The 24,860-nt window shown below is 36.6% G+C and overlaps 1 protein-coding gene across 9 annotated transcripts in view; it reads left to right on the plus strand.

Moving 5' to 3' along the window:
- LOC115216453 (transient receptor potential cation channel subfamily M member 3) overlaps positions 1-24,860 on the plus strand; it is an 841,279-nt gene that overhangs the window by 370,273 nt on the left and 446,146 nt on the right. The window contains exon 1 of one of the 9 annotated variants that reach the window (XM_036506325.1): positions 21,010-21,039. The exons of the other annotated variants lie outside the window; for them this stretch is intronic. Within the exon in view, the coding sequence (XP_036362218.1) occupies positions 21,025-21,039 (15 nt within the window). The 5' untranslated portion in view covers positions 21,010-21,024. Of the gene's footprint in view, positions 1-21,009; positions 21,040-24,860 lie in introns of those variants that run through there. 9 annotated transcript variants of the gene reach the window in all.

Here is a 24,860-nt window from a genome sequence, read left to right on the forward strand (position 1 = left end):
TGCCAGCCTCCCCTGGCACCTGTGTCAGTGGCACGTAAAAAGCACCCACTACACTCACTGAGTGGTTGGTGTTAGGAAGGGCATCCAGCTGTAGAAACACTGCCAGATCAGACTGGAGCCTGGTGCAGCCTCCTGGCTTCCCAGACCCCAGTCGAACCGTCCAACCCATGCTAGCATGGAAAACGGACGTTAAACAATGATGACGATGATGATGAATACTCAACAATCTTACATAATACACACACACACACACATGCAAATATCTACATATATTCACACTGTGAAAGGAACAATCTAGACAGATATATAATACACACCTTGCTTGCATACACACAAATATACCTTCATTCAAATTTATACGGTTCCATGCTACCATACATATATGTGTAAGGATTACAGTCGGACAATCGTTTTATTTTATCCTAATCAACTGTAACTTAGTAAAAGGTTATATTGAAGAAACAAATGTTGACACTTTTGGAGTAATTAGCAGTCATCAAGCCACTATACACACAATAATGTGTACATGCTATATATATATATATACATTGACAAACTTCATTGCTAATACAGTTTCCTGTTCTTCAAATTAGATTAATGTGTTTTCTCCATTCAGCTAATGTTTGCCTATGACTCTGTATGTATGTATGTATGTATGTATGTGTGTGTGTGTGATTCCATGAGTTAAAAATGCATTTAATTATAGTAAATTAAGTGTTTATATGTTCATTTTACAATGCAGCCTAGTATGTTAGGAAGACTTTAATGAATTTCAGTAATTTTCGCAGAGGAAATAACACCTTGAACTAATGCTGTAATATCTTTTGTTGCTGTTGTAATTTTTATTTGTTGAGATTGACATTTAAAAAGTGCTAAAACCTGATTTGTTTTTGTTGGTTTGTCTTCTGTTTCATTTGTATACTTGACGTTTTAATACCACAGTGGCACATTTGTCATGATCACAGAAGATATATGGGCTTGTGTCCCACAGGCAGCCTTCGACATTTTTCCACCCCAGGGTGTTTTAACCCAATATTATATATGCTATAATTTATAGCTTTAAAAGCAGCGAGCTGGCAGAATCATTAGCACACCAGGCAAAACACTTAGCAGTATTCTGTTTATCTTTGCGTTCTGAGTTCAAATTCCACCAAGGTCAGCTTTGCCTTTCATCCTTTCAGGGTCGATAAAATAAGTACCAGTTGAACACTGGGTTCAATGTAATTGACTTACTCTATGCCCTGAACTTGCTGGCCTTGCACCAAAATTTGAAATCATTATAGCTTTATCTGTTTCAAGTTCCATTACAACACAATTTATTTCATATCTCTTGAAGTTCCTTAAAAAATATTAAAATACCCTTTTTTTTTTTTGGCCTCTGTTGGTTATGGCGACAAGTGTACCTGTCAATCTGATCAACAGAACAGCTTGCTTGTGAAATTAACATGCAAGCGGCTGAGTATTCCACAGACATGCGTACCCTTAACATAGTTCTCCAGGAGATTCAGCATGGGACAAAATGTGACAAGGATGACAAGGCTAACCCTTTGAAGTACAGGTACAGCGCATTTTTGCTTGCTAGCTGAGTGAACTGGAGCAATGTGACATAAAGGGTCTTGCCTAAGGACACAATACGTCCCTGGGAATCAAACGCGCAACCTTACAATCATGAGCCGAATACCCCCAACTGTTAAGCCATGCACCTTCACATCAAAATCCTTATAATGTACACAACACACACTTCTCACTGATAAAAACAAAACTTCTTTAACTGAGAGTGGCTAACCGGCTTCCGTGCCAGTGGCATTTAAAAGGCACCATTCGAGCGTGATGGTTACCAGCGTCGCCTTACTGGCACTTGTGCCAGTTCTAGTAGGGTGTCAAGAGCACCATCCGAGCATGATCGTTGCCAGAGCAGCCAACTGGCTTCCGTGCCAGTGGCATGTAAAAGGGCACCATTCAAGCGTGATCGTTACCAATGTCGCCCTACTGGCACCTGTGCCGGTGGCATGTGTAAAAAGATTCGAGCGAGATCGTTACCAGTACCTCCTGACTGGCCCCTGTGCCGGTGGCACGTAAAAAGCACCCACTACACTCTCAGAGTGGTTGGCGTTAGGAAGGGCATCCAGCTGTAGAAACTCTGCCATCTGGTTTGCCAGCCCTCAGTCAAAATCGTCCAACCCATGCTAGCATGGAAAGTGGATGTTAAACGATGATAATGATGGAGAAAATTTGGAGACTTGATTTGGTTTAATGCTAGCTCATAGAAGATGTGAGTTCATATCCATTGCCATTTATTGAAACTAAACCTGAAAACAGAGGGTTCAGAAGCAAACTTCTTAACCACACAACCATGCCTGCACTTATATCATATTGATCTGCATATTAAATGCCCTACAATCCGTTTCAGTCTGTATTAGCTGAAATGATAACATTACCTTCATTTAGTTTCTACACCTCTTCTGTGTATCTTTTGTGGCTTCATTCATTATTAATAATAACTGACTGACTTGTCATTATGAAATATATCTCTAGAGTAATTCAGTTAGTTAAAACTAACCCTGTTCAGTTTGAAGCACTTAATGTACATTATGCTACAACTACATTAAAAGGTATAAAAGCTTTCTAAGCTTCCATCTTTGTGATCTTGTATCTGTCTTCTTTAAATTAACCCTTATTCAATTATCTTCATTGTTTTAACATACACTTTTCCATGCTTGTGTAGCAAAGATGGAATTTGTTGAGGCAAATTTTCTATGGTTGGATGCTTTTCCTGTCACAAACCTTCCCCTGATTCAAAGCAAGTTAATATTTCCCAATAGTTGGGTGTTTTCAATGAATATTGGAAACAAAGGGCTTTGCTATAGTAGAAGACACTTGCCCAAAGTGCCACACTGTGGGACTGAACCCGAAACAACATGGTTGGGAAGCAAACTTCTTAACACATTACCATATAAACCAGCCATATCCAGCCCAGATATTCTACCTGTTTTATGTTTAAAGTGGCATGATCCAGCCTCTCACACCTACTGTGCAATGTCATTCTAAAAATAAACAATTTCAACATTGAAATCTCAAAGCTAGGAGATAATACAAGATTAATTTTATAAAATATGAAGCATTGCATTTGACAAAATAATCTGAATGCTAAAGGGTTAAACATAGAGCCATTTCTGTGCCTTATATTCTTTATATAGCACTGTATTCTTGTATTCATTTTTTTAATATCTTTTCATCGTCCATGTGTAATTCTCTACTTCTCTTTATAGTTGTTGTGCATGAGATTTTCACCTTTGATGTTTTGGTTTTTGTTTCACACAAGGTCTTCAATCTTTTCTTTTACTCTGTCTTACACATCATGTCTTGGAAAATATACCAATCTTGTGAGAGTACAACAGTAGGAACCAAGAAAGTTAGTGATGTTCTCCATTGGTAAAAGCCAAAAAAAAGTATTCACTAATAGAATATGTTTTATACTCTGTGGTAGAAGAGACATTACTCTTTCCTTATGGCATAAACTATACATGGGCAACCTTTTTTGAGTAGTGGGTCACAAAACATGACTCATCATCAGACTTAAAAATAAATACTGGGGTTGATTTGTTTCACTAAATCCTTCAAGGTGGAGCTCAACTTGGCCACAGATCAATGGGTGAAACAAGTTAGAGCTAAAAAGATAAAAGATACTCAAAATTAACTGAAACGAGGGCTCTGTGTTTCAACAGAATTATAGAAAGAAAAGGGTTTTTCTACTAATACAAGTTATGAAACATTTATTATGTTATGCATTTAAAGCCCACAATAGTGAACTGTTCCACATTGTGACAGCCATTCGTCGTTTGAAGAGTTGAGCCATGGAAATTTTAAAGTATTTATATGAGGATGAAGTGCAATGACATCAATTATGGCATGTAAACCATTGGCTTTTCATAAAGTTTTCCTTGGCTGCCACTCTAACAACTTTGCCAACTACAATCTTCATGAGCCACCAAAAATTAATTTCCTTTTCAGTCTGGTCTCAATTATCGAAGTGAAGTGTGTTAAATCATGAAATTATTTGAGTGATTAATATCTTGACATTAGAGATCAAGAAGATATCCATTTTTATATCATAAATTTTTATTCTTTTTATTATTTAATATTTGTTTTTATCTTGGTTCATTTCATAATTGATTATTAGGATTTATTTAACATGGATTCTTTTCATAACGTCACAGGTTGGATAAATTTACAGATTATCTCTTAACCAATTGCTAAACCTCTATTAGTTTATTTTTTAAGCCTAATTCTTTGGAAAAACACACCATATCTTTGGTTTAACATTTGCTCTGGCATTCTATCTGATTACAATAAAGAATAAATGAAATGTTTATCCAACAAACACTACCTAATTCTATTACATGGTAATGGGTTTCCACCACTTATAATGATGACTATGCAGTTGTTTGATCAACTAGACTAACATTGGCACTCTGTTGATTACAACAACGAGTGTTCCAGTTAATCTGATCTTTGGAAAAGCCTGCTTGTGAAATTCATGTGCAAGTGGGTCCGTACTCCACAGACACACATACACTTAACATAGTTCTCAAGGGGATTCAATGCAGCAGAAAATGTGACAAGGCTGGCTCTATGAAATACAGGTACAACTAATTTTTGCTAGCTGAGTGGACTGGAGCAATGTGAAATAAAGTGTCTTGCTCAAGGACACAATGTGCTGCTGGAAATTGAACTCACTGACCAATCGTGAGCCACATACCCCTTACCACTAAGCCAAGCTCTTTAAATTATGTCTTAGTGTACGGACACTCCATAAACACATTTACCCTTTAATAAATTCTCAGGTGACTATGCATGTAACATGGCCATACCTTTTGAATTACTGGTACAATCCATTATCTTTTATTTGCTTCAGTCATTGGACTGTGTGGCCATGCTGGGGCACTACTTTGAAAGGTTTAATTGAATAGATTGACTCCAGTGCTTATTTTACAAGTTGGCACTTATTCTATTGGTCTCCTTTGCTGAACTGCCCCATTATAGGGATGTAAACAAACTAATACTGGTTGTCCCAAGTGGTGGTTGGGGACAAACACATGCACAAAGACACACAGATATATGTGTGGTTATGTATATATATATATATATATACATAATTTTGGGGGCTTAAAATTTGGAAAAAAAATTTTGTAAGGGATTATAGTACTCTATCCATGTATAAGAAACTCCCATATTTTTTTAACCTAATTTTTGACAAAAAAGGGTTCCTTATACATATTAAAATACGCTGTGTGTGTGTGTGTGTGTGTATGTATATAAATATATATATATATATATATATATATACACACACATATGTGTATATATATATATACACACACATATATGTGTATATATATATATATACACACACATATATGTGTATATGTATATATATACACACAATGGGCTTCTTCCAGTTTTTGTATACCAAATCCATTCACATAGCTTTGGTCAGCCATGGGCTATAGTGGAAGACACTTGCTTAGTGTGCCAAGCAGTAAAACTGAATGTGGAGCCATGCGGTTGAGAAGCAAACTTCTCACTACACAGCCTTGCCTGGAAAAGTTGATGTTGAAACAATGGTGATGATTACCCTGTAATATAACCCACTGAAAGAATAAAAGAAATGTATAGAACATCACAATGCCAAATAATAAAATCAAGGTCATAGCCAGTACCACCTGACCGGCCCCTGTGCCGTGGCACGTAAAAGGCACCATTTGAGCATGATCGTTACCAATATCGCCTTACTGGCACCTATGCCGGTGGCATGTGTAAAAAGATTCGAGCGAGGTCGTTGCCAGTACCGCCTGACTGGCCCCCGTGCTGGTGGCATGTAAAAAGCATCCACTACACTCTCAGAGTGGTTGGCGCTAGGAAGGGCATCCAGCTGTAGAAACTCTACCAGATCAAGATTGGAGCCTGGTGCAGCCATCTGGTTCGCCAGCCCTCAGTCAAAACCGTCCAACCCATGCTAGCATGGAAAGCGGACGTTAAACAATGATGATGATGAATATACCTGGGAAGAAAGAATAGTGGTGGTGGTGGGGGCTTTAATGCAGTCTTAAAAAAATACGATTTCTTTTTGTAAAATATACCAGAGTATTTATGAGTTGGATTAAGTGATAGGTTGGTTGATGCATTCTCTTCATTCCTATATAATAAGGCTGGTAGACTTTTGGAAGTAATATCCTTTCCTAAGTGGGAAAGTATATACCTATTCTGTTTAGAATGCTGTTTTGCTATAGCAAGTACATCTGATAATTAAGCCTTGTATGTCAGCTACACTAAGTATGATTTATTTATGAATCCAAATAACTTCACATCAGGTTTTGTCGAACTTTTCTAGCGATTTTCTTGGAGTGTTTTGCAGTTTTGTGAAATTAGAGTCTTTTGTTAATATTATTTTGTTTACTATATATTCTGCTTCCCAGATTAAAAAAAGAACAACAAACAAAGACTGCCATTATGAATCATTTAACCAGTAAAATATTGTATTGCACAAAATAAGAAACATTTATAATGTATAACATTTTTTCACGAAGCATGGAACAAACTACCTGCTGAGATATTGCAACCTTTAAAACCTCCATGCTTCCTGAAGTTCGCCAACACTACACCTGATATTTACCCGCTCCATACGCATGCACACATGTATATCACGACTCATACGCTATTCACTTTCCTGACTTTTGTACATAATTCTATGTACTGTACATGCACCTTTCATGAGTTGTAGTGCACCTGAGCACTATACACAATAATTTCATTATTATATCACTGAGGTCATTGCAGGTACTGCCTGACTGGCCCTCATGCTGGTGGCACGTAAAAAACACCCACTACACTCTCGGAGTGGTTGGCGTTAGGAAGGGCATCCAGCTGTAGAAACTCTACCAGATCAAGATTGGAGCCTGGTGCGGCCGTCTGGTTCGCCAGCCCTCAGTTAAAATCGTCCAACCCATGCTGGTATAGAAGGCGCACGTTAAACGATGATGATGATGGTTTATTCCAAAGAGTTTCACTAAGAATATTCTTCTTTAATCAACAACAATAATAATTCTTTCTACAATAGGCACAAGGCCTTAAATTTCATTGGGAAGGGTACTAGTTTCAGTTTCCGTCTACCAAATCCATTCACAAGGCTTTGGTCGGCCCGAGGCTATAGTAGAAGACACTTGCCCAAGGTGCCATGCCGTGGGACTGAACCCGGGACCATGTGGTTGGTAAGTAAGCTACTTACCACACAGCCACTCCTACACCTATATATGTACATATATCATTACCACACAGCCACTCCTACACCTATATATGTACATATATCATTACCACACAGCCACTCCTACACCTATATATGTACATATATCATTACCACACAGCCACTCCTACACCTATATATGTACATATATCATTACACACAGCCACTCCTACACCTATATATGTACATATCATTACCACACAGCCACTCCTACACCTATATATGTACATATCATTACCACACAGCCACTCCTACACCTATATATGTACATATATCATTACCACACAGCCACTCCTACACCTATATATGTACATATATCATTACCACACAGCCACTCCTACACCTATATATGTACATATATCATTACCACACAGCCACTCCTACGCATGCTAATGATTCTGCCAGCTTAGTACCTTAACAACAACAGCAATAGTAATTCTTTCTAATGTTTGGCACAAGGTTAGTAATTTTAGCAGGAGAAAGTTAAGTTGATGCAATTGACACCAGTATTTGACTGGTACTTTATTTTAGTGACTTGAAAAGGCTGAAAGGCAGAATCAACGTTGGTGGAATTTGACCTCGGATGAGAAACCTGGAAGAAATTTTGCTAAGCATTTTGTCTGCCACAGAATTATTACTATCAGTTCCAGTGGCGGTTTGTAGATAAAATTAGTGGGGGTGCTGCTTCAAAAAACTTTTAGTTGTTGTTTTAATATTGTGTAAAAAGAAACAAACATATAAAAAGAAAATTTATACATAAATTTGATCAGTTCGTGTTTTAGCCACTGCCGGATAGTGTGTTTAATTTGTTCACTGTACACCACTGTCCCCTTGTTTTTCAAAAATTCCCCTTAAATCACAAAAGAAGAGGGGGAAATGTACCCTATTTTTCAAATTCTGGCAGCAACACTGAAGCTGGAAGCAGGATAATAATCTAATTCTACACTTTATCACATTCAAGAATATAAACATGTTTTTAAGCACAATACATGTGAAGTCAAAAAGAAACACTACCTTCCACCTGGCACTGTCATTCACGCAGTGCTCTCTCTCCCTAGTGTGAAGCTTCCTACATTGGACATGTGAGCATGCACACAACACCCAAAAACCAGATCACTGTAGCTGTGAACTGCACAGTTCTAAACAAGGATTTTTGTCGTTTTTACATAAATTAGGGGATGGCTACTGAAATTTAGCTTAAAGATTATATAATGTACAAATATAAAGAAAGAATTAAAGAAAAGAGGACTCATTATATTGAACACTATCGATAACATCGAGTGGAAATAGGGGTGCTGCAGTCCTGCAGTTCCTAAATGCGAGCCACCACTGATCAGCTCACTATCTTAACAACAATAAGAAGAATGCTAATTTTTGCACACAGCTACATCCGCCCTTGTACTTAACTGGTACTTTATTTTACTGACTGCAAATGAATGAAAGTGGAGGCGCAATGGCCCAGTGGTTAGGACAGCGGACTTACGGTCGAAGGATCATGGTTTCGATTCTCAGACCAGGCGCTGTGTGTGTTTATTGAGCGAAAGCACCTAAAGCTCTGGTAGGGGGGGGGGTGGAAGCAGCCCCTGTTGTACTCTTTTGCCCCAACTTTCCCAAACTCTCTCTTCCTGTTTCTTGAGTAACGTTGTGATGGACTGGCACCCCATCCAGCTAGGGGGAACACATACGCTACAGAAACCGGGCCCATGAGCCTGGCTAGGCTTGAAAAGGGTGCATAAATAAATAATAAAAAATGAATGAAAGCAAAGTCCGCATTGCCAGTATTTGAAATTAGAACATAAAGAGCTGGAAGAAATGCTGTGGAGCACTTTTTCCCAATGTTCAAATGATTCTTGCCAAGCTGCCACTCCAGGAATGATAAATGTTTCAAATTTTGGTACAAGGAAGGCTACAGTGAAATTGATGTTAAGATTCCATTTAAACAGTTGCACTCCTTGAGATATGTTTAATGTTCCTTGCAGTGTTAGTAACTCTTCTGTATTTAAACTCCTAAATATCCCCTCTGAAACTGAAGTTTACACACAAAAAGTTAGTTCATAGATTGTAAAGTTGTATAATTGCCAACATTCCTTGAAATTTAAGGGGTATACTTGGCCCTTAGATTATAAGATTATAGTATACACGTAAGATATTCCCTAGGTATTTTAGGGCAAAACTTAAAAGTGCAAAATAAATGTTAGGCCTCGAAGGGTTAAATGCTGTCAGTTGCAAGTGGCAGTAAATTTTCTATTATGTTAAGATTATAAATGCCCTCTTGAGAAAACTGGTATTTATTGCTGAAGAATGTGTACACGCGCCTGTAATTATATAACGGTATCTGAAAAAAAAACTTATATAAATTTCGTGCTAATTTTTTTTCTTTAATTTCGTAACACTAAGTGGCTTAGACACGAAACTACTCTTGTATAAGATGGCAGCTTATGTCAAGTATTATCCTCGGAACGTAATAATTTATGGGTACATTTTGTCCCACTTATTACAAGTAATCAATGATCACCTTTTTCATTTTCTCTTCGTCGTTACAACCACTGTTATGGCTTTATTTTCTACGGTAAGATGTAAATCAAATAGGTATTGATATTTTTTATACATTATCTTGTTATTACTCGTTTATTATCGTAATATATATGATGACCCTCACCAACCCTTGTATTACTCAATTTATTTGTTACACTCACAGATCTACTTAAAGCGAAGTCTTACGCAACCCTCCCCAAATATCTTCTATCTGATATTTAATCACGCTGGTTGTTTGATTATTTCGCTTTGATCTCAACCGATCTATGTTCTCTCCCCTGCCATTAAAAGAACCTTGGTAGGGTCCCACCGGTGAAACGATGTTAAAAACCCAACGGATTTGAAGATTTATCTTCTAATTAAATGGCCCGAATCTGTTTTTGACTATGTTATCGGCAATCAACGAAATATGTAAATATGACTTTTTATTTTCATTATTTTCCAAACTTCATCTGGGTTCTAAATATCGTTTCATGTATATTTTGGGGAGCGCTTTTTGACTCCCCTTCTTCCTAATACTGAAACATAATTTTGAAGGCAAATATCTCCTTTCTATTTACCATTCATCGTGGTAATTTTTCTTCCGTTATCATTTGATGTACTTGGGTAGTTCATTTCCTCTTATAAATTTGTGATCTTGTGCTGTCTGAAATCTTTGTTACGAACGAATTCACTCGTTACTTCTTGACCTTACTTTTAATATAACCATTCTTCTAAGCGCTTTTCTCGATTTATTTTTCTGGAAATCCCATGATACTGAACAACCATATATAGTTGTAGTACTTCGTCTTGTTATTTTTTTAACATTGAAATAATGTATAGTGTTTTTGTGTTTTTTTTAAATTTAGCGATAGCTCTCTCCTTAGACCGCGCGACTGAGCGAATAAAGGAAATCAAAGCTCTGGTAAATAAAAAGAAAAAGATCTGTTAAGAACAAAGATTTCATATTTTAGCGCAATATCACAAAGTTACAGGAGGTAATAAACTCCCCAAGGAATTAATAGAATGTTAACAGAAAGCAATAAAGAAGATATAATTAATTTTCTATAGAATTCTTTCACTTTTCAAGGAATACTGGAAACGGAAAAGTGCGGATTTATGTAGAGGAAGGAGGCAATGAGTTTGATTTACTGCATTTTTTGACTTTGAGAAAAAGTTTTTCACAAATGATTACCACCTTTCAAAAACTATATCAGCTAAGCAAATGACTTTCTCTAAATGAATTTAAAATACTACAACGTAATCTGAACACTATTTCAGGAAATATCTCGGTTCTTTTTGAGCAGATAGAAGACATATTTAGCTGGGGCAAATAAATTTACTTCTTCGATTCTCCAGAATTACATTTGAGAAAAGACTCATGCACGTTAGTATCCATCCTTAGTCATCAGAAAGTTCAGAAATTCAAATTGGTGGATGATGGAAAAATGGCACTTGATTTGAAATTAACGAAACTCGACTAAATCCAAAACTTCAGCATAAAATATACCCTATGGCTTCTTTACGATCTGCTGGAGTGGCTCTTTTCCTGATACATTTTGGCATCGTATAGTTAAAGAGAAAAAGTTATTGAAATTAGTCATTACTCATTTTATCCCTGTTCAGACATTTTTTTTTTTGAGATTTGAAAATTATCAAATTGGACATTAGTGTAGGGGGAAAATAACTTGGAATCCGACAGAGAAGAGAATTTTGATTGTTAAACACCGAAAATTATCCAGATATTTTATTAACAACCCCAATTACAAACGGGTCAAAGTTGAGTAAAAATATGCTAAAAAAATGTGTCACTGGACTGTTTCAAACTCAACCTCAACAGCAACTGTACTGACCAATTTTTTTACTCCTAAAGACGATGTAACACTACAAAACGATGACGCAATACTTGCTATGTAACGATTTCAAACAAATAGGGGGAAAAGAGAAATCGGAGATTACTCATTTTGCCTACCGACTATATATTTCAGCATTATAATTTCTGTTGAACGAAACATAGAAATGGTAAATATAGAAATAGAATAAATAAATATAGAACGTTAGCCACTACACACATTTTTTTCTCTCCTTATTTTTTTCTGTGTCCCTTTCTGTAGAAGAGCGTAGGCTCGAAACGTAAAATAATTTTTCTAGTCCTAAGCGTTATACTAATACATTTGTTTGTTTTGTACACCACCTGTCTTCGTCTTTTGTTTTTTTTCGTAAACTCTCCATATATATATATATATCCTTTCCCCATGAGGTATTAAAGATCTTGATCCAAAATTCCAGAACAAAGGTACTGCGTCACATTGCTTTTTTTTTCCTATAATTTCGTTAGTGTACTTATTCTTTTATTTGTTTCAGTCATTTTGACTGTGGTCATGCTGGAGCACCGCCTTAAAGGGTTTTTTTAGTTGAAGAACTCGATCCCAGGACTCATTCTTTATAAGCCTTGTACTTATTGTATTGTTCTCTTGTGCCGAGCCACTAAGTTATGGGGGCGTAAACACCAACATTGGTTGTCAAGCGATGGTGGTGGTGGTGGACACACACACATATATATATATATATATATATATATATATATATATATATATATATACACACACATATAAATACAAAATGGGACAAGCACGCGAAACATCAGGACAGCTAGTTGATACAAAAAGGGAAAACAAAACATTCAGATAGGCGATACAAAGAAAACAAGGGCGGGTCATTCGAAGCCCTCTATCTTCAGTCAAGCACCAGATTATCCTCGCAACTTAGGCTGATTATTCTTGAGATTGCTCCAATCTGGCCAGCCCCAAGGAAAAACCAAGCTAAGAGCATTAGATTCCTTGGAAGAAAGCAGCGAATGTATACAAAAACAAGGACGACAAAAAAAAACGGACAAAGTTACACATATAAATACAATAAAAATAATTACAGGACATAACAACAGGTGTCTTTCGACTAAGGACGTGTATATATACACGGCGGGTATCTTTCAGTTTCTGTCTACCAAATCCACTCAGAAGGCTTTGCCTAAGGTGTCACAGAGTGGGACTGAACCCAGAACCATGTGGTTGGGAAGCAAGCTTCCTGAAATAACTTTCTTTTCTCTTGTTCTTCCTCCTGTATTTGTCCATTTTTTTCTTCTGATCGCTTGTCTTTTTTCCTACTCGTTTCCTTTCTCTTATTATTCATGCGATGGTCAAAGTTGACTGCCCTTGACCTGAGGTGAAAGTGGGTTTGACTAGGGCTGGTTTGAAGTTGAACAACGATTAAAAAAAACTTTAAAATTTCTGTTGAGGGGAAAAAGAGTCGTAAAAAATAACAGGTTTTATCCACTCGCATCGTTCCGTTAATCTTAATGTCTTTGCTTCAAGTTTTATTTCATTCTATCTCTTTTCAGTTATTCACTTTAGTTCCAGTCACTCACCATTATTCTCGCTGACTCGCACACGTCATTCGTTAGTCGGTGAGCTAGCAGAATCGTTAGCGAGTCGAACAAAAATACTTAGTAGTATTTCTCTCGGCTCTTTACGTTCTGAGTTAAAATCCCTCCAAAGTAAGAATAACCTTTCATGCTTTCGGGGTCGATGAAATAAGTACCAGTTGAACTCTGGTAAACTCTTCTCTTTAAAAATTGCTGGCCTTGTACCCAAATTTGAAATCATTAATCCTGCTCTTCCTATCTATCTTTCACTTTGTTTTTCTTTTTTCTCACTCAAAATCTGTTTTCACCTATTCTCTTATCAAGGGTTTCATTCTTTCCGACCCCCCCCCCCCCGGCATACCTACACAAGTTTGGCTCTCTCCTGCCGATTTTGCTTCCGCATAACTTGCAGAAAAATCGATATTTTTTTTAATGAAATCTTTTACAAATACGCATCGGAGGGTGTAGATTACGATTATTTCGGAATTTACGGTGAAAACATTTTTTCGATTTTCAGAAAAACTCACCCGAGTCGGCTTTGATTCCTTATATCTTCCAGGGGGGAAAATGGTTATTTTTTAATGGGGATTTTCTAGAACTTCGAGATAACTATTACTTTAAAGCTTTAACCATATTCTTTCCTCTTTTCCCTTACTCGCTCTATCTCGTTCCCTATCTATCCCTCCTATCCCTTCCTATGTTTATCTCTCTGCTCTCATGATTGCCTGTCTCACAAGCTGGTTACTATCACCATGGCATTCTCATCTACCACGCCATATAATAATTTCTTTTTCTTGCCCTTCCCGCTTCCAACACTGCTACAGTTTGCTCTTTCCAGCTGGGCAGAGAAAGAAAATGATACCTGATTTCGCGTTTTTATATTAAGATTTTAAAGCAGTGCTTCTCAAAGTAAGGAGTATTTTCCCATTCCCGTCTAGAGGGTTTCGTGGGAAATTTCATATGGATATTGAGGACAAAGGAAGTAAGGCAATGAATGCATTTTTTAATTGCCTTAGTTTTAAAAATATTATATCTTGTGTATGAATCATCTAGTAAAGTTGATTACAAATTTTGGTAGATCAGCAATTTCCGGGAGGGGAATAAGTCGATTGCATCGATCACAGTGTTCAACTGCTACATATTTTATTGACCCCGAAAGGATGAAAGGAAAAGTTGACTTTGGATGAATTTGAACATGGAACGTAAAGACGGACGAAATATCGCTAAGCATTTCGCCCACCGTGCAAACAATTCTGCGAGTTCGCCGCCACCTTATCATCTGATAAAATTAGTGGCTGAAGGAAGGCGGCGGGCTGGCAGAACCGTTAGCACGCTGGGCGAAATGCGTAGCTGTATTTCGTCTGCCGTTACGTTCTGAGTTCAAATTCCGCCGAGGTCGACTTTGCCTTTCATCCTTTCGGGATCGATTAAATAAGTACCAGTTACGCACTGGGGTCGATGTAATCGACATAATCCGTTTGTCTGTCCTCTCTGTGTTTAGCCCCTTGTGGGTAGTAAAAAAATATGTATTTCGTCTGTCGTTACGTTCTGAGTTCAAATTCCGCCGAGGTAGACTTTGCCTTTCATCCTTTCAGGGTCGATAAATAAAGTACCAGTTTCGCGCTGGGTCGATGTAATCGACTTAATCCCTTTGTCTGTCCTTGTTTGTCCCCTCTGTGTTTAGCCCCTTGTGGATAGTAAAGAAATAAATATTAGTGGCTGAAGGACTGCGAGCATATCGGACTGTGTACTTGGCCGCATTACTTACAGCTTTAAGTCCCGAGTTCAAATGCCGCCGAGGTCGGATTTGTCTTTCAACCTTTCGAGGTCGATAAAATAAGTATCGGTTGAGCACTGGGTTAGGGTTGAAGTTTAAAAGTATTTAGTTAACTAGAAATTGTGTTGAAAACTGCCGTTCAAAAGGAAAAGATCCGAGCACTGGAGTTGATGTAATCGACTTGCCTTCTTCCTCAAAATTTCAGGTCTTAGGCCTGTTGTAGGAAGAATATTGTTAGTTGAAATGTTGCTTTGACATTTCGTATTAAAAGACTAGCCGAAGGTAAAGACTACATGATCCATGTGCATGTAGTATTTTAATGGAAACCATCTTCCTATGGGCAGTGATTTTTTTTTTCTCATTGTGTATTTAATTTTATTGAATCGTAGTAAGTGGGCGTTGAAAGCGTGCTAGAAAATAACGGTGGGTGATAGTTTAAAAATATTTTGAGAACTGTTTTAAGGTGACAACAGACTATAGCGCTTACTACATCACCTAAAGTCTCCTATAATAAAGACATAAATAAATAAGGTAGCGAAATAACTTTTAGACATAAGAAATATCGAAACAGATTACGGAAACAATTTTAAAACCTTGTCGCCAGACTTTGGTTCCTGGGGGTGCTTCAGAATATTCTAGGTGGGCAGTAATTTGTAATAAGGCTAAAGTGTAGTTTCGAAATAAGTGTGTCACTGTAAATCTGAGGGTTCACCATTGAATAGTGAAGGGACAATGCCGCCGAGTGCACCCCCTTAGCGAGGGGTATGCTTGTTTTAAAGGCAAAAATGGAGCAAACTGTAACCTTATTTGAGGGCTATTTGTCGAGTTTCCGTGAGCTGATAGACAGTGTTATTTTTGGCATTCGTTCCTCTCCACCCACTTTTTTTTCTTTTTCTTTTATAAATTTCATCTGATTTGGAATTAAAAAAAATTAAAAATAGTGGAGGAGGTTGGATAAATGTCGTGATCTTTAAGCATTTGTTACCTGAAAATTGTTTCTTTTTGTTTGTGTTGTTCTTGTTCAACTCTGAGAAGAGCAGATATATCATGCCATACAGATGATGTATGTATCTAATGTAGGGTATGTTTCTGGGGCAGTTTCGCTGCTATTTTTAGTACATCGAATGCCCACATAAAGACTTCTTCGCTAGCATAATAAAAAAAAAAGTGAAAGGGAAATATAAAAACTGGAATAGTCTAGGTGAAACGGAGAAACTTTTTAAGCCGAGTACGACTTTTGGACCAGCGCCATTTATTGATCAAGTTAACAGAACCAATCTTTAATTTTTAATCTGATCATCATCATTAAGAATGGAAACAATATCAACGACGAGTTTCCAGTCTCGATTCTTAGAGGTACAATCATTTGTTGCTTTTATTTCCATTTAATCGAAAGAATTTGTCTTTATTTTCGAACGATCCTATTTACTGTTGCATAACAAAATAACTTTCATTTTATGAAATGTATTTTGATGAGATTTTTTTCCAATTTTACGAAGAGTTTTTAGTTGACTTTTATATTGTTGCACCACTGAACCTCAATTTTTTTTTTATTATTTCTTATTGGCAATATAAAGTTACTGTTTCGTTATTTATTGACATTTTTTTCTTTTTCAAAATTCGTTCTTTTAAACTTTAGAAATTCAAGTACTAATTCAAAAAGATTTTCGCGTGAATCCTTAAATTAAATAATGTTGTAAATAAAGGAATCTTTTAAAAAATATGTAGTTTAAATAATAGTTTAATCAAGAGTTAGCAATATTCCTGGTAATTAATAAAATGGTTCGGACAAAAAACGCTGGCACCGCCAAAAGTCAGTCGTATCTCCTCCTGATAAAGTATTTTAAATTTTAATTAATTATTTATTTTAATAATTACTGCAATTTTGCCTGTGTAAAGTTCCCCTGTGCCTCTTTTACAAGTTTTCATTCGATCACGGCCAGACACTTGTAGGTTTTCTTACACTAAAACTAATTGTGGAAGGGCTGTGCTATGAACCGTAACACGATTTTACACTTAGACACAGCCCATCCGGTTATTTTTCTTTTTGATAAATTCCTTTTTACCAGAAAAATGGTGACACTGAATATTTTATACCACCAAAATATAATATTAATTCTTATGGAATGTAGTTGTAATTTGTTTCAGTATCGAAGCTATAAAACCCTGTAAGGATTACAAAAGATGTCATGTAATCTTTCTCTACAGTATATTTCTACGATCTAAAAAAATTATCCAGTCATTTAACTCTGTTTGATATTGGATCCATTTGGTTTTAGAACCGCAAAATCTAAGGGACAAAGCCCAGAAAGAACAATATGGAGAAGTGAATTGGAAAAATCCAAAACCAAATGTTGTGGGAAAGGAAGCGATGGCTAGTTTGACTGATTCCTTTTCACATAGCCAAGTAGGAAAGTGGTCAGTGGCTGGTGAATGCCATCCTCACCGTCAAAGTTACACATTGAAATCCTAAAAATCTGAAACTGTTCCACCACTCAAATACAGAGACGGTGTTCACATTACATTGTTAATGCAACAGACAATACCTGTTTCTTTATTACCCACAAGGAGCTAAACACAGAGGGGACAAACAAGGACAGACATAGGTATTGAGTCGATTATATCAACCCCAGTGCATAACTGGTACTTAATTTATCGACCCCGAAAGGATGAAAGGCAAAGTCGACCTCGGCGGAATTTGAACTCATAGCGTAATGGCAGACGAAATACCGCTAAGCATCTCGCCCGGCGTGCTAACGTTTCTGCCAGCTCGCTGCCTTAAACAACAGACAATACCTGTTTGCGTTGTGAGTTCGAATCAGGCTGAGATCAACTTTCATTTCATCCCTCCGATTGATTGATAAGACAAAGTAGTTGTAAAGCGCCGAGGTCTATGGTATCGACTAACCCCATTTCCTTAAAAATTACTAGCTTTGTGCCTCAATTACACTATTATTATATAGGTAGGTGGGTGTGGATTGACAGAATCATTAGAAAGTCATTCCCTCCGACTATTTACGTTCTGAGTTCATATTCCTTTCAGGAGCGATAACATATAGTAGGTCGACTTTGCCTTTCATCCTCTCGGGGTCGATAAATAAAGTACCAGTTTCGCACTGGGGTCGATGTAATCGACTTAATCCCTTTGTCTGTCCCGTCCATGTTTAGCCCCTTGTGGGCTATAAAGAAATATACATTGACAGACCCCCATCCACTCACAGCCACTTGTAGGTTTTCTTACACTAAAACTATTTGTGGAAGGGCTGTGCTGTGAACCATAACACGATTTTACACTTGTGCCGAAATTAAAAATTGTTATACAGAGTAGTGAATTTGTAAAATTGTTAGGGAGTCTTGCAGTATTTCTTTAGGTTCTGAGTTCAAGTACTGCGGACGGTGGCGTCAACTAATTGTCTCTCCTCATGGTTGTTGGTCTTGCGCCTAAATTTAAAGCAGTTTAATTTCGATTGTCGTTAGGGCTACTACAAATACAGTCATTTGAAATTATTATCTATGCAGCTCGTTGTTACCTTTGGAGTAACATTTGTTTTGTTGGAAAAATATGTACACAGATTATTATGGCTTTTTCTGTTGAGTGTATGTAATATGGTTAAAGTTCTGACTTTAGTTGATATTGCCATATTATTTAAGGTTGCCTCTTAAACTTTCACCCTGCATTCAATGAATCTAAATTACATATATAAATGATAATAATAAGTTCTGAGTTAGCAAATATCGTTGTCTAAGCGAAGGTTTAAAATGCCTTGCTTTATTTAGTCATGTCTCTATACGTACGCTGTGTTGCAATTAGTTGTAATAAAGTACAAATAAAGTAGTGTGATCGGACTACAGAATTACAGTAAATTTACAATATATAAGCAGATAAAAATCGAGAATAAAACATTTATGGCCACGGGTCCGTGACAAAGGTAAAAACTGCTATCAGGTTAAACCCGATCTAGGTCTAAACATTAACATGTGAATAGAAGATTAAGGTATTTTATTAGGGCAGGTAAATGTAATGTCGTACATGGTTAAGAACATTTATATTATAATTTAAATCAATCTCCAGATGCGTCGGATTTATAAAAAATAATAATGCGGTTCTTAGTGCTTTAAATGTTATATACTCAGCCTCAGGTTTCCCAAGTCTGCTTATTACTCGAAAGTACATGTGAACGACTGTTTATTTCGAAGTGTGCCATCTTTGAGGCCGAAATATACGTACCCCACCTGTCAATAGTAATAATAATCAGGTATATAAATTAGCTTAATTTATTCGAAATGGATTATATCCGGCTTACTTTTTATATTGTTGATCTGATTTGTTTATTGTTCAGTGGGAAATTCAAATATCGACCTTGGTGGCTGATCATTTGTGTTGGACAATTTTTGTTTTCAATTTTAACTGTGACGATGATAATTGATGGGACATCGAATACACATTTTTGAATAGAAAAAAAGGGAATAAAATTTTAAAACATATTCTCGATATAATTTGATCTGCGTATTTTAATTTTCGGTGTGTTGATTAGCTTTAGACTCAAGCCATCCCTAATCAATGAAGTTGATACTAGCACCAGATTAGCACTAACTGAAAAGACGGGTGTTCAGCGGTACTCCAGCCATCATGACCCGTTCTTTCCTTTGGTTTCAATTATTCCATTTAGCCAATGTATTCGTCCTTTTGAGGGGAATCCCATTGTTGTTTCTAGCAGGTCTAGCGATCACCTAGAAGCTGTTTCGTGGCCTCGCAAATTCAAGGTCAGTGAAGTGGCAGAAACAATAAAGAAAACCAAGGCTGTTTATTGTTCTCGTTATTCTGAATTCAAATTAATTTCAGGGTTGATAAATTTGTATCAGATGTTCACTTTGATCGATTCAACCGACCATTTCCTTTCATCGAGTACTTAGGGCCTTCGTCCCTACTTAAAAGAAACTAAAGTATTTGGAATCGAGACAGCGACCTTGTTTTAATTAGTAGCATGTTTTTTCTTCTTTACACTACTAATCCCCACAGAATTACGTATGGACATCATAACATCCTATTTTTTTTTTTTGTCATCTGTTTGCTTAAATTTGTGTCTTGTCTAATCAAAAATAAGCTTATTAGCTGGTGTTAAGATCATCAGTTACATGCAGTCTTAAAAAAAAAAGGGGGAGAAAAAAAATCTTTCGCACCTGCCAAACAAATATCTTTTTATTGGTCTCCAGCGCAATACATTTGCGATTTTTATGCTTAAATAATAAACTTTTTATTTTCCTTGCAACCAATAATGGTTTTAGATTCTTGGTAGGTCAGCAATTTTAGAGAAGGGAGTAAGCTGATCACATCAACTTTTTTTTATTTTATCGACTCCGAAAAGGTGAAAGGCAAAGTCGACTTAGGCGGAATTTGAACTAAGAACGTAAAGAGCCAGAATACCGCTAAGCTTTTTACTCGGTGCTGTAACGATTCTACCAGCTCGGTGCACTAGCATTTCTGCAACTAATAATAATCCTTTCTATTATCGGGACAAAATCTGAAATATTGGTGGGTTGGGGGTGAGTCGATTACATCAACTCGAGTGTTCAACTGGTACTTATTTCATCGACCCCGGAAGGGATGAAAGGCACAAGTAGACTTTGACAACATTTGAATTCAGAATGTAAAGAACCAGAATTTGTCCTTTACGAGAGTCATTCATCTCCATACATTAAAAATATACCGAACAACAACAATAATAATAATAATATTATTATTATTATTGTAACTGTCATTATTTCTCCACGAGGCTGTGTTTACGAAGCACCTTTTTTTTCCTTCCGGAAATACATGTGGCTATGAGCTAAGTCACTTCAACTGGGAATTGAAACTGATTACTACTACTACTTGTATTGTTATCACGACTACTACTGCTGCTACTACTACTAGTAGTTGTTGTAGTCGTCATTGTAATTTCAATACAACACCAACCACAATCAACCCAGGTGCCCTCGAGGCTGAGAAGAACACATGTGTGCTGATAAAATATGATGCAAATCTCCGTATGTTGATGTCGACGTTTCGTTGATTTAATTTCATGTCTTCTAAAATTGAATTACTTTTTAAGCCCATCGTATTATTATTATTATTACTACATTTTTATCAAACTTTGTATCTCTATTTCAATTTTAACTATTATGAAAGCTTTTGTAACTTCCTTCTAAAATTTATTTACCTTTGGCATTAACATCTTCACTTGATCTTTTTCTTTATGTGCCCAGGGTATATTTTACGTTAGCAATCGCAGCAGCACGCTTTTTCTTTTCTGTAGTGATGTCATTTATGGAACTGAGGCAAAATATTCATTATATATATATATATATAATGAATATATATACATATATAAAATTTATCTCAAGTGGACAACTCCTCCAAAGTTCAGCTGATATTGGTGTTTACTAGATAAATTCAATGGCCCTATTGAAGAATTATATAACTGGTTCTACTTCAAAAAGTATAAAAAAAAAAAATCTCTATTTCACTTTTATGAAGCATTTTTCAATATCACTTCTCATAATATAGTTACATACATACATAAATCGATTTTTCGCGTATTTTGAAAATATATTTCTCCTCTTCGTGAATTTATATTATTTTGAATAATTTCAAGAAAGAGAAAAAGAAAAGTTTCATAAATTTATCAATGTTGACTTTTCTTTTACCCATTAGTTTTTTTGTTTTTTTTATATTTCTAATTCATTTTTTTCTTCTTCTTTCTTTTGTATTGTGTATTCTAATGTTAACAAGAATATAATTTCTGCTTTCTTATTTGAAATGCTCCGTTGCTTAATGCAATAAACCTTTCCCTATCCTTCATTGCTTATTATTTAGTTTCAAAACTTGTCTATTCAGGCAACGTTTGGCTAAGAAAGAAAAAAAAAAGAAAGAAAAAACGGGAAAAACTGCGTTGTATTGGAACTTTCTGTAGATTTGGTTCACTAATTGGTATTCAGAATCAAAGATCATTTCTTCACCAAAACTGTTGGATAGAATAATTTAGATATTCGAACAACCCCCGTCTGGCTTGCTAAGACTGTATTGAATAATGAATATATTTCTAACGATTAATAATTTCTATAGCGATCAACAAACAAAAGGGTCTTGTGCGAGCCTAGCACTTGTATGTTAAACAGTTATAAGTTTTGATCTTGTGAATGAATATAGCCTGCATTAAATACCCCCCACAAGTGGCTGTTCGGGGACGTTGTAAAGGAGTTACACACACGCACGCACGCAATACATAAAGTGAAGGGTCTTAATTTTTCTTCTTCTTTTGATGCCACAGTGTATAATTCCGCCTCGAGCAAGTTTTCTCTCCCCCAGCTATTCATTATATTAATTGATCATGCTGTCCCTTTTTATTATTATTATTATATCACTACATTACCATAAGGCGGATCAATTTGTAGATCGTTTATCAGCATTTCTTCCAATAGTCTGTAGGATAACGATAAGAATTCAACATCCATGTTATGTCTATTTCTAGTAAATCTCATCCCAAGAGTATATGCTGTGTTCTTAAATATTGATTTTCTCCATGTATTTTTAGGACTTGCCTTTTTTTTGTGTGCTTATGGCTTCATAACAACGTTTGAGCGTGTGACTCAACAAGCTGATATAAATGAGTGCTTCCATCTCTCGTTAGTTTAGCATTTTCTGGTGATTTTATTATCATATTAATTCCTCACTTATTAGCTAATCTATTTAGATACAGAAGGAAATACTCTGTTAACTATAGTCATTTCTTTTCGAACATCTTAAACCCGTCATTTTCATTAACCATGTTTACAATGTCAGAGTGTTTCTCTCTTTCTCTTTTACTTGTTTCAGTCATTTGACTGCGGCCATGCTGGAGCACCGCCTTTAATCGAGCAACTCGACCCCGGGACTTATTCTTTGTAAGCCCAGTACTTATTCTATCGGTCTCTTTTTTGCCGAACCGCTAAGTGACGGGGACGTAAACACACCAGCATCGGTTGTCAAGCGATGCTAGGGGGACAAACACAGACACACAAACACACACACACATATATATATATATACATATATACGACAGGCTTCTTTCAGTTTCCGTCTACCAAATCCACTCACAAGGCATTGGTCGGCCCGGGGCTATAGCAGAAGACACTTGCCAAGATGCCACGCAGTGGAACTGAACCCGGAACCATGTGGTTGGTTAGCAAGCTACTTACCACACAGCCACTCCTGCGTTTCTTTTTTATTATTATTATATCACTACATTACCATAAGGCGGATCAATTTGTAGATCGTTTATCAGCATTTCTTCCAATAGTCTGTAGGATAACGATAAGAATTCAACATCCATGTTATGTCTATTTCTAGTAAATCTCATCCCAAGAGTATATGCTGTGTTCTTAAATATTGATTTTCTCCATGTATTTTTAGGACTTGCCTTTTTTTTGTGTGCTTATGGCTTCATAACAACGTTTGAGCGTGTGACTCAACAAGCTGATATAAATGAGTGCTTCCATCTCTCGTTAGTTTAGCATTTTCTGGTGATTTTATTATCATATTAATTCCTCACTTATTAGCTAATCTATTTAGATACAGAAGGAAATACTCTGTTAACTATAGTCATTTCTTTTCGAACATCTTAAGCCCGTCATTTTCATTAACCATGTTTACAATGTCAGAGTGTTTCTCTCTTTCTCTTTTACTTGTTTCAGTCATTTGACTGCGGCCATGCTGGAGCACCGCCTTTAATCGAGCAACTCGACCCCGGGACTTATTCTTTGTAAGCCCAGTACTTATTCTATCGGTCTCTTTTTTGCCGAACCGCTAAGTGACGGGGACGTAAACACACCAGCATCGGTTGTCAAGCGATGCTAGGGGGACAAACACAGACACACAAACACACACACACATATATATATATATATACATATATACGACAGGCTTCTTTCAGTTTCCGTCTACCAAATCCACTCACAAGGCATTGGTCGGCCCGGGGCTATAGCAGAAGACACTTGCCCAAGATGCCACGCAGTGGAACTGAACCCGGAACCATGTGGTTGGTTAGCAAGCTACTTACCACACAGCCACTCCTGCGTTTCTTTTTTATTATTTATTATTTCTTTTGTTTTTGTGTTCTTTCAATGGTTTGGCGTGAATTTTGACCGTGTTAATCATCCCTCTTCATCAGCTGCAGGTCGACGCCTGCAGAGAGGAAATGACAAAGCGATTACATTCCGAGATTCTGAGGAGGAAAGGGACAAATAGAGGAAGAACTGGGCAAAGTGGTGTGAGATTGGGAGGTATAGGGACTAGCTTTATGGTGCATTGTTTTTAAGTAATGGGACATCATCAGGACTTGTGACCTTGTAGGCTCGAAGTGACACGTGGTGTGTGTGGGGCCTTGATATGAGTAGTGCTTTATTTCATTTAGTTTTTTTGTTATGGTGCTATCTTTAAAACTATTCCATTTGCATTGACCAATATAACTGAATAGCTACAACAATCCATGTTTATCCCTTTTGTAACAATATTTCTGTGGAAACAGCACTGCCTTTGATGCAATTAATTTTGAAAATAATGAAGTATTTAGTAAAATAAATCTAATATTATTAAGCTGGTGTTTTGGTATGTACATTTGACATGATTTTGTCAGAAAAGGGGCAGTCCTAGATGGGTTGGTATCAAAAAGGTTAAGGCTTAAGGCATTGTGAACATTGTATTTTGATTGCTGTTTTTAATATTTTCTATTTAGCTGGAGTACAGTGTTCTCTTATTCTGTGATCCTATTTAGTAATGGTTGAACATCTAGTTCTTTCTTTTATTTTTTACTGGTTTCAGCCATGCTGGG

This window comes from Octopus sinensis, linkage group LG10 (assembly GCF_006345805.1).
Source record: "Octopus sinensis linkage group LG10, ASM634580v1, whole genome shotgun sequence".
Taxonomy (NCBI): Eukaryota; Metazoa; Mollusca; class Cephalopoda; order Octopoda; family Octopodidae; genus Octopus; species Octopus sinensis.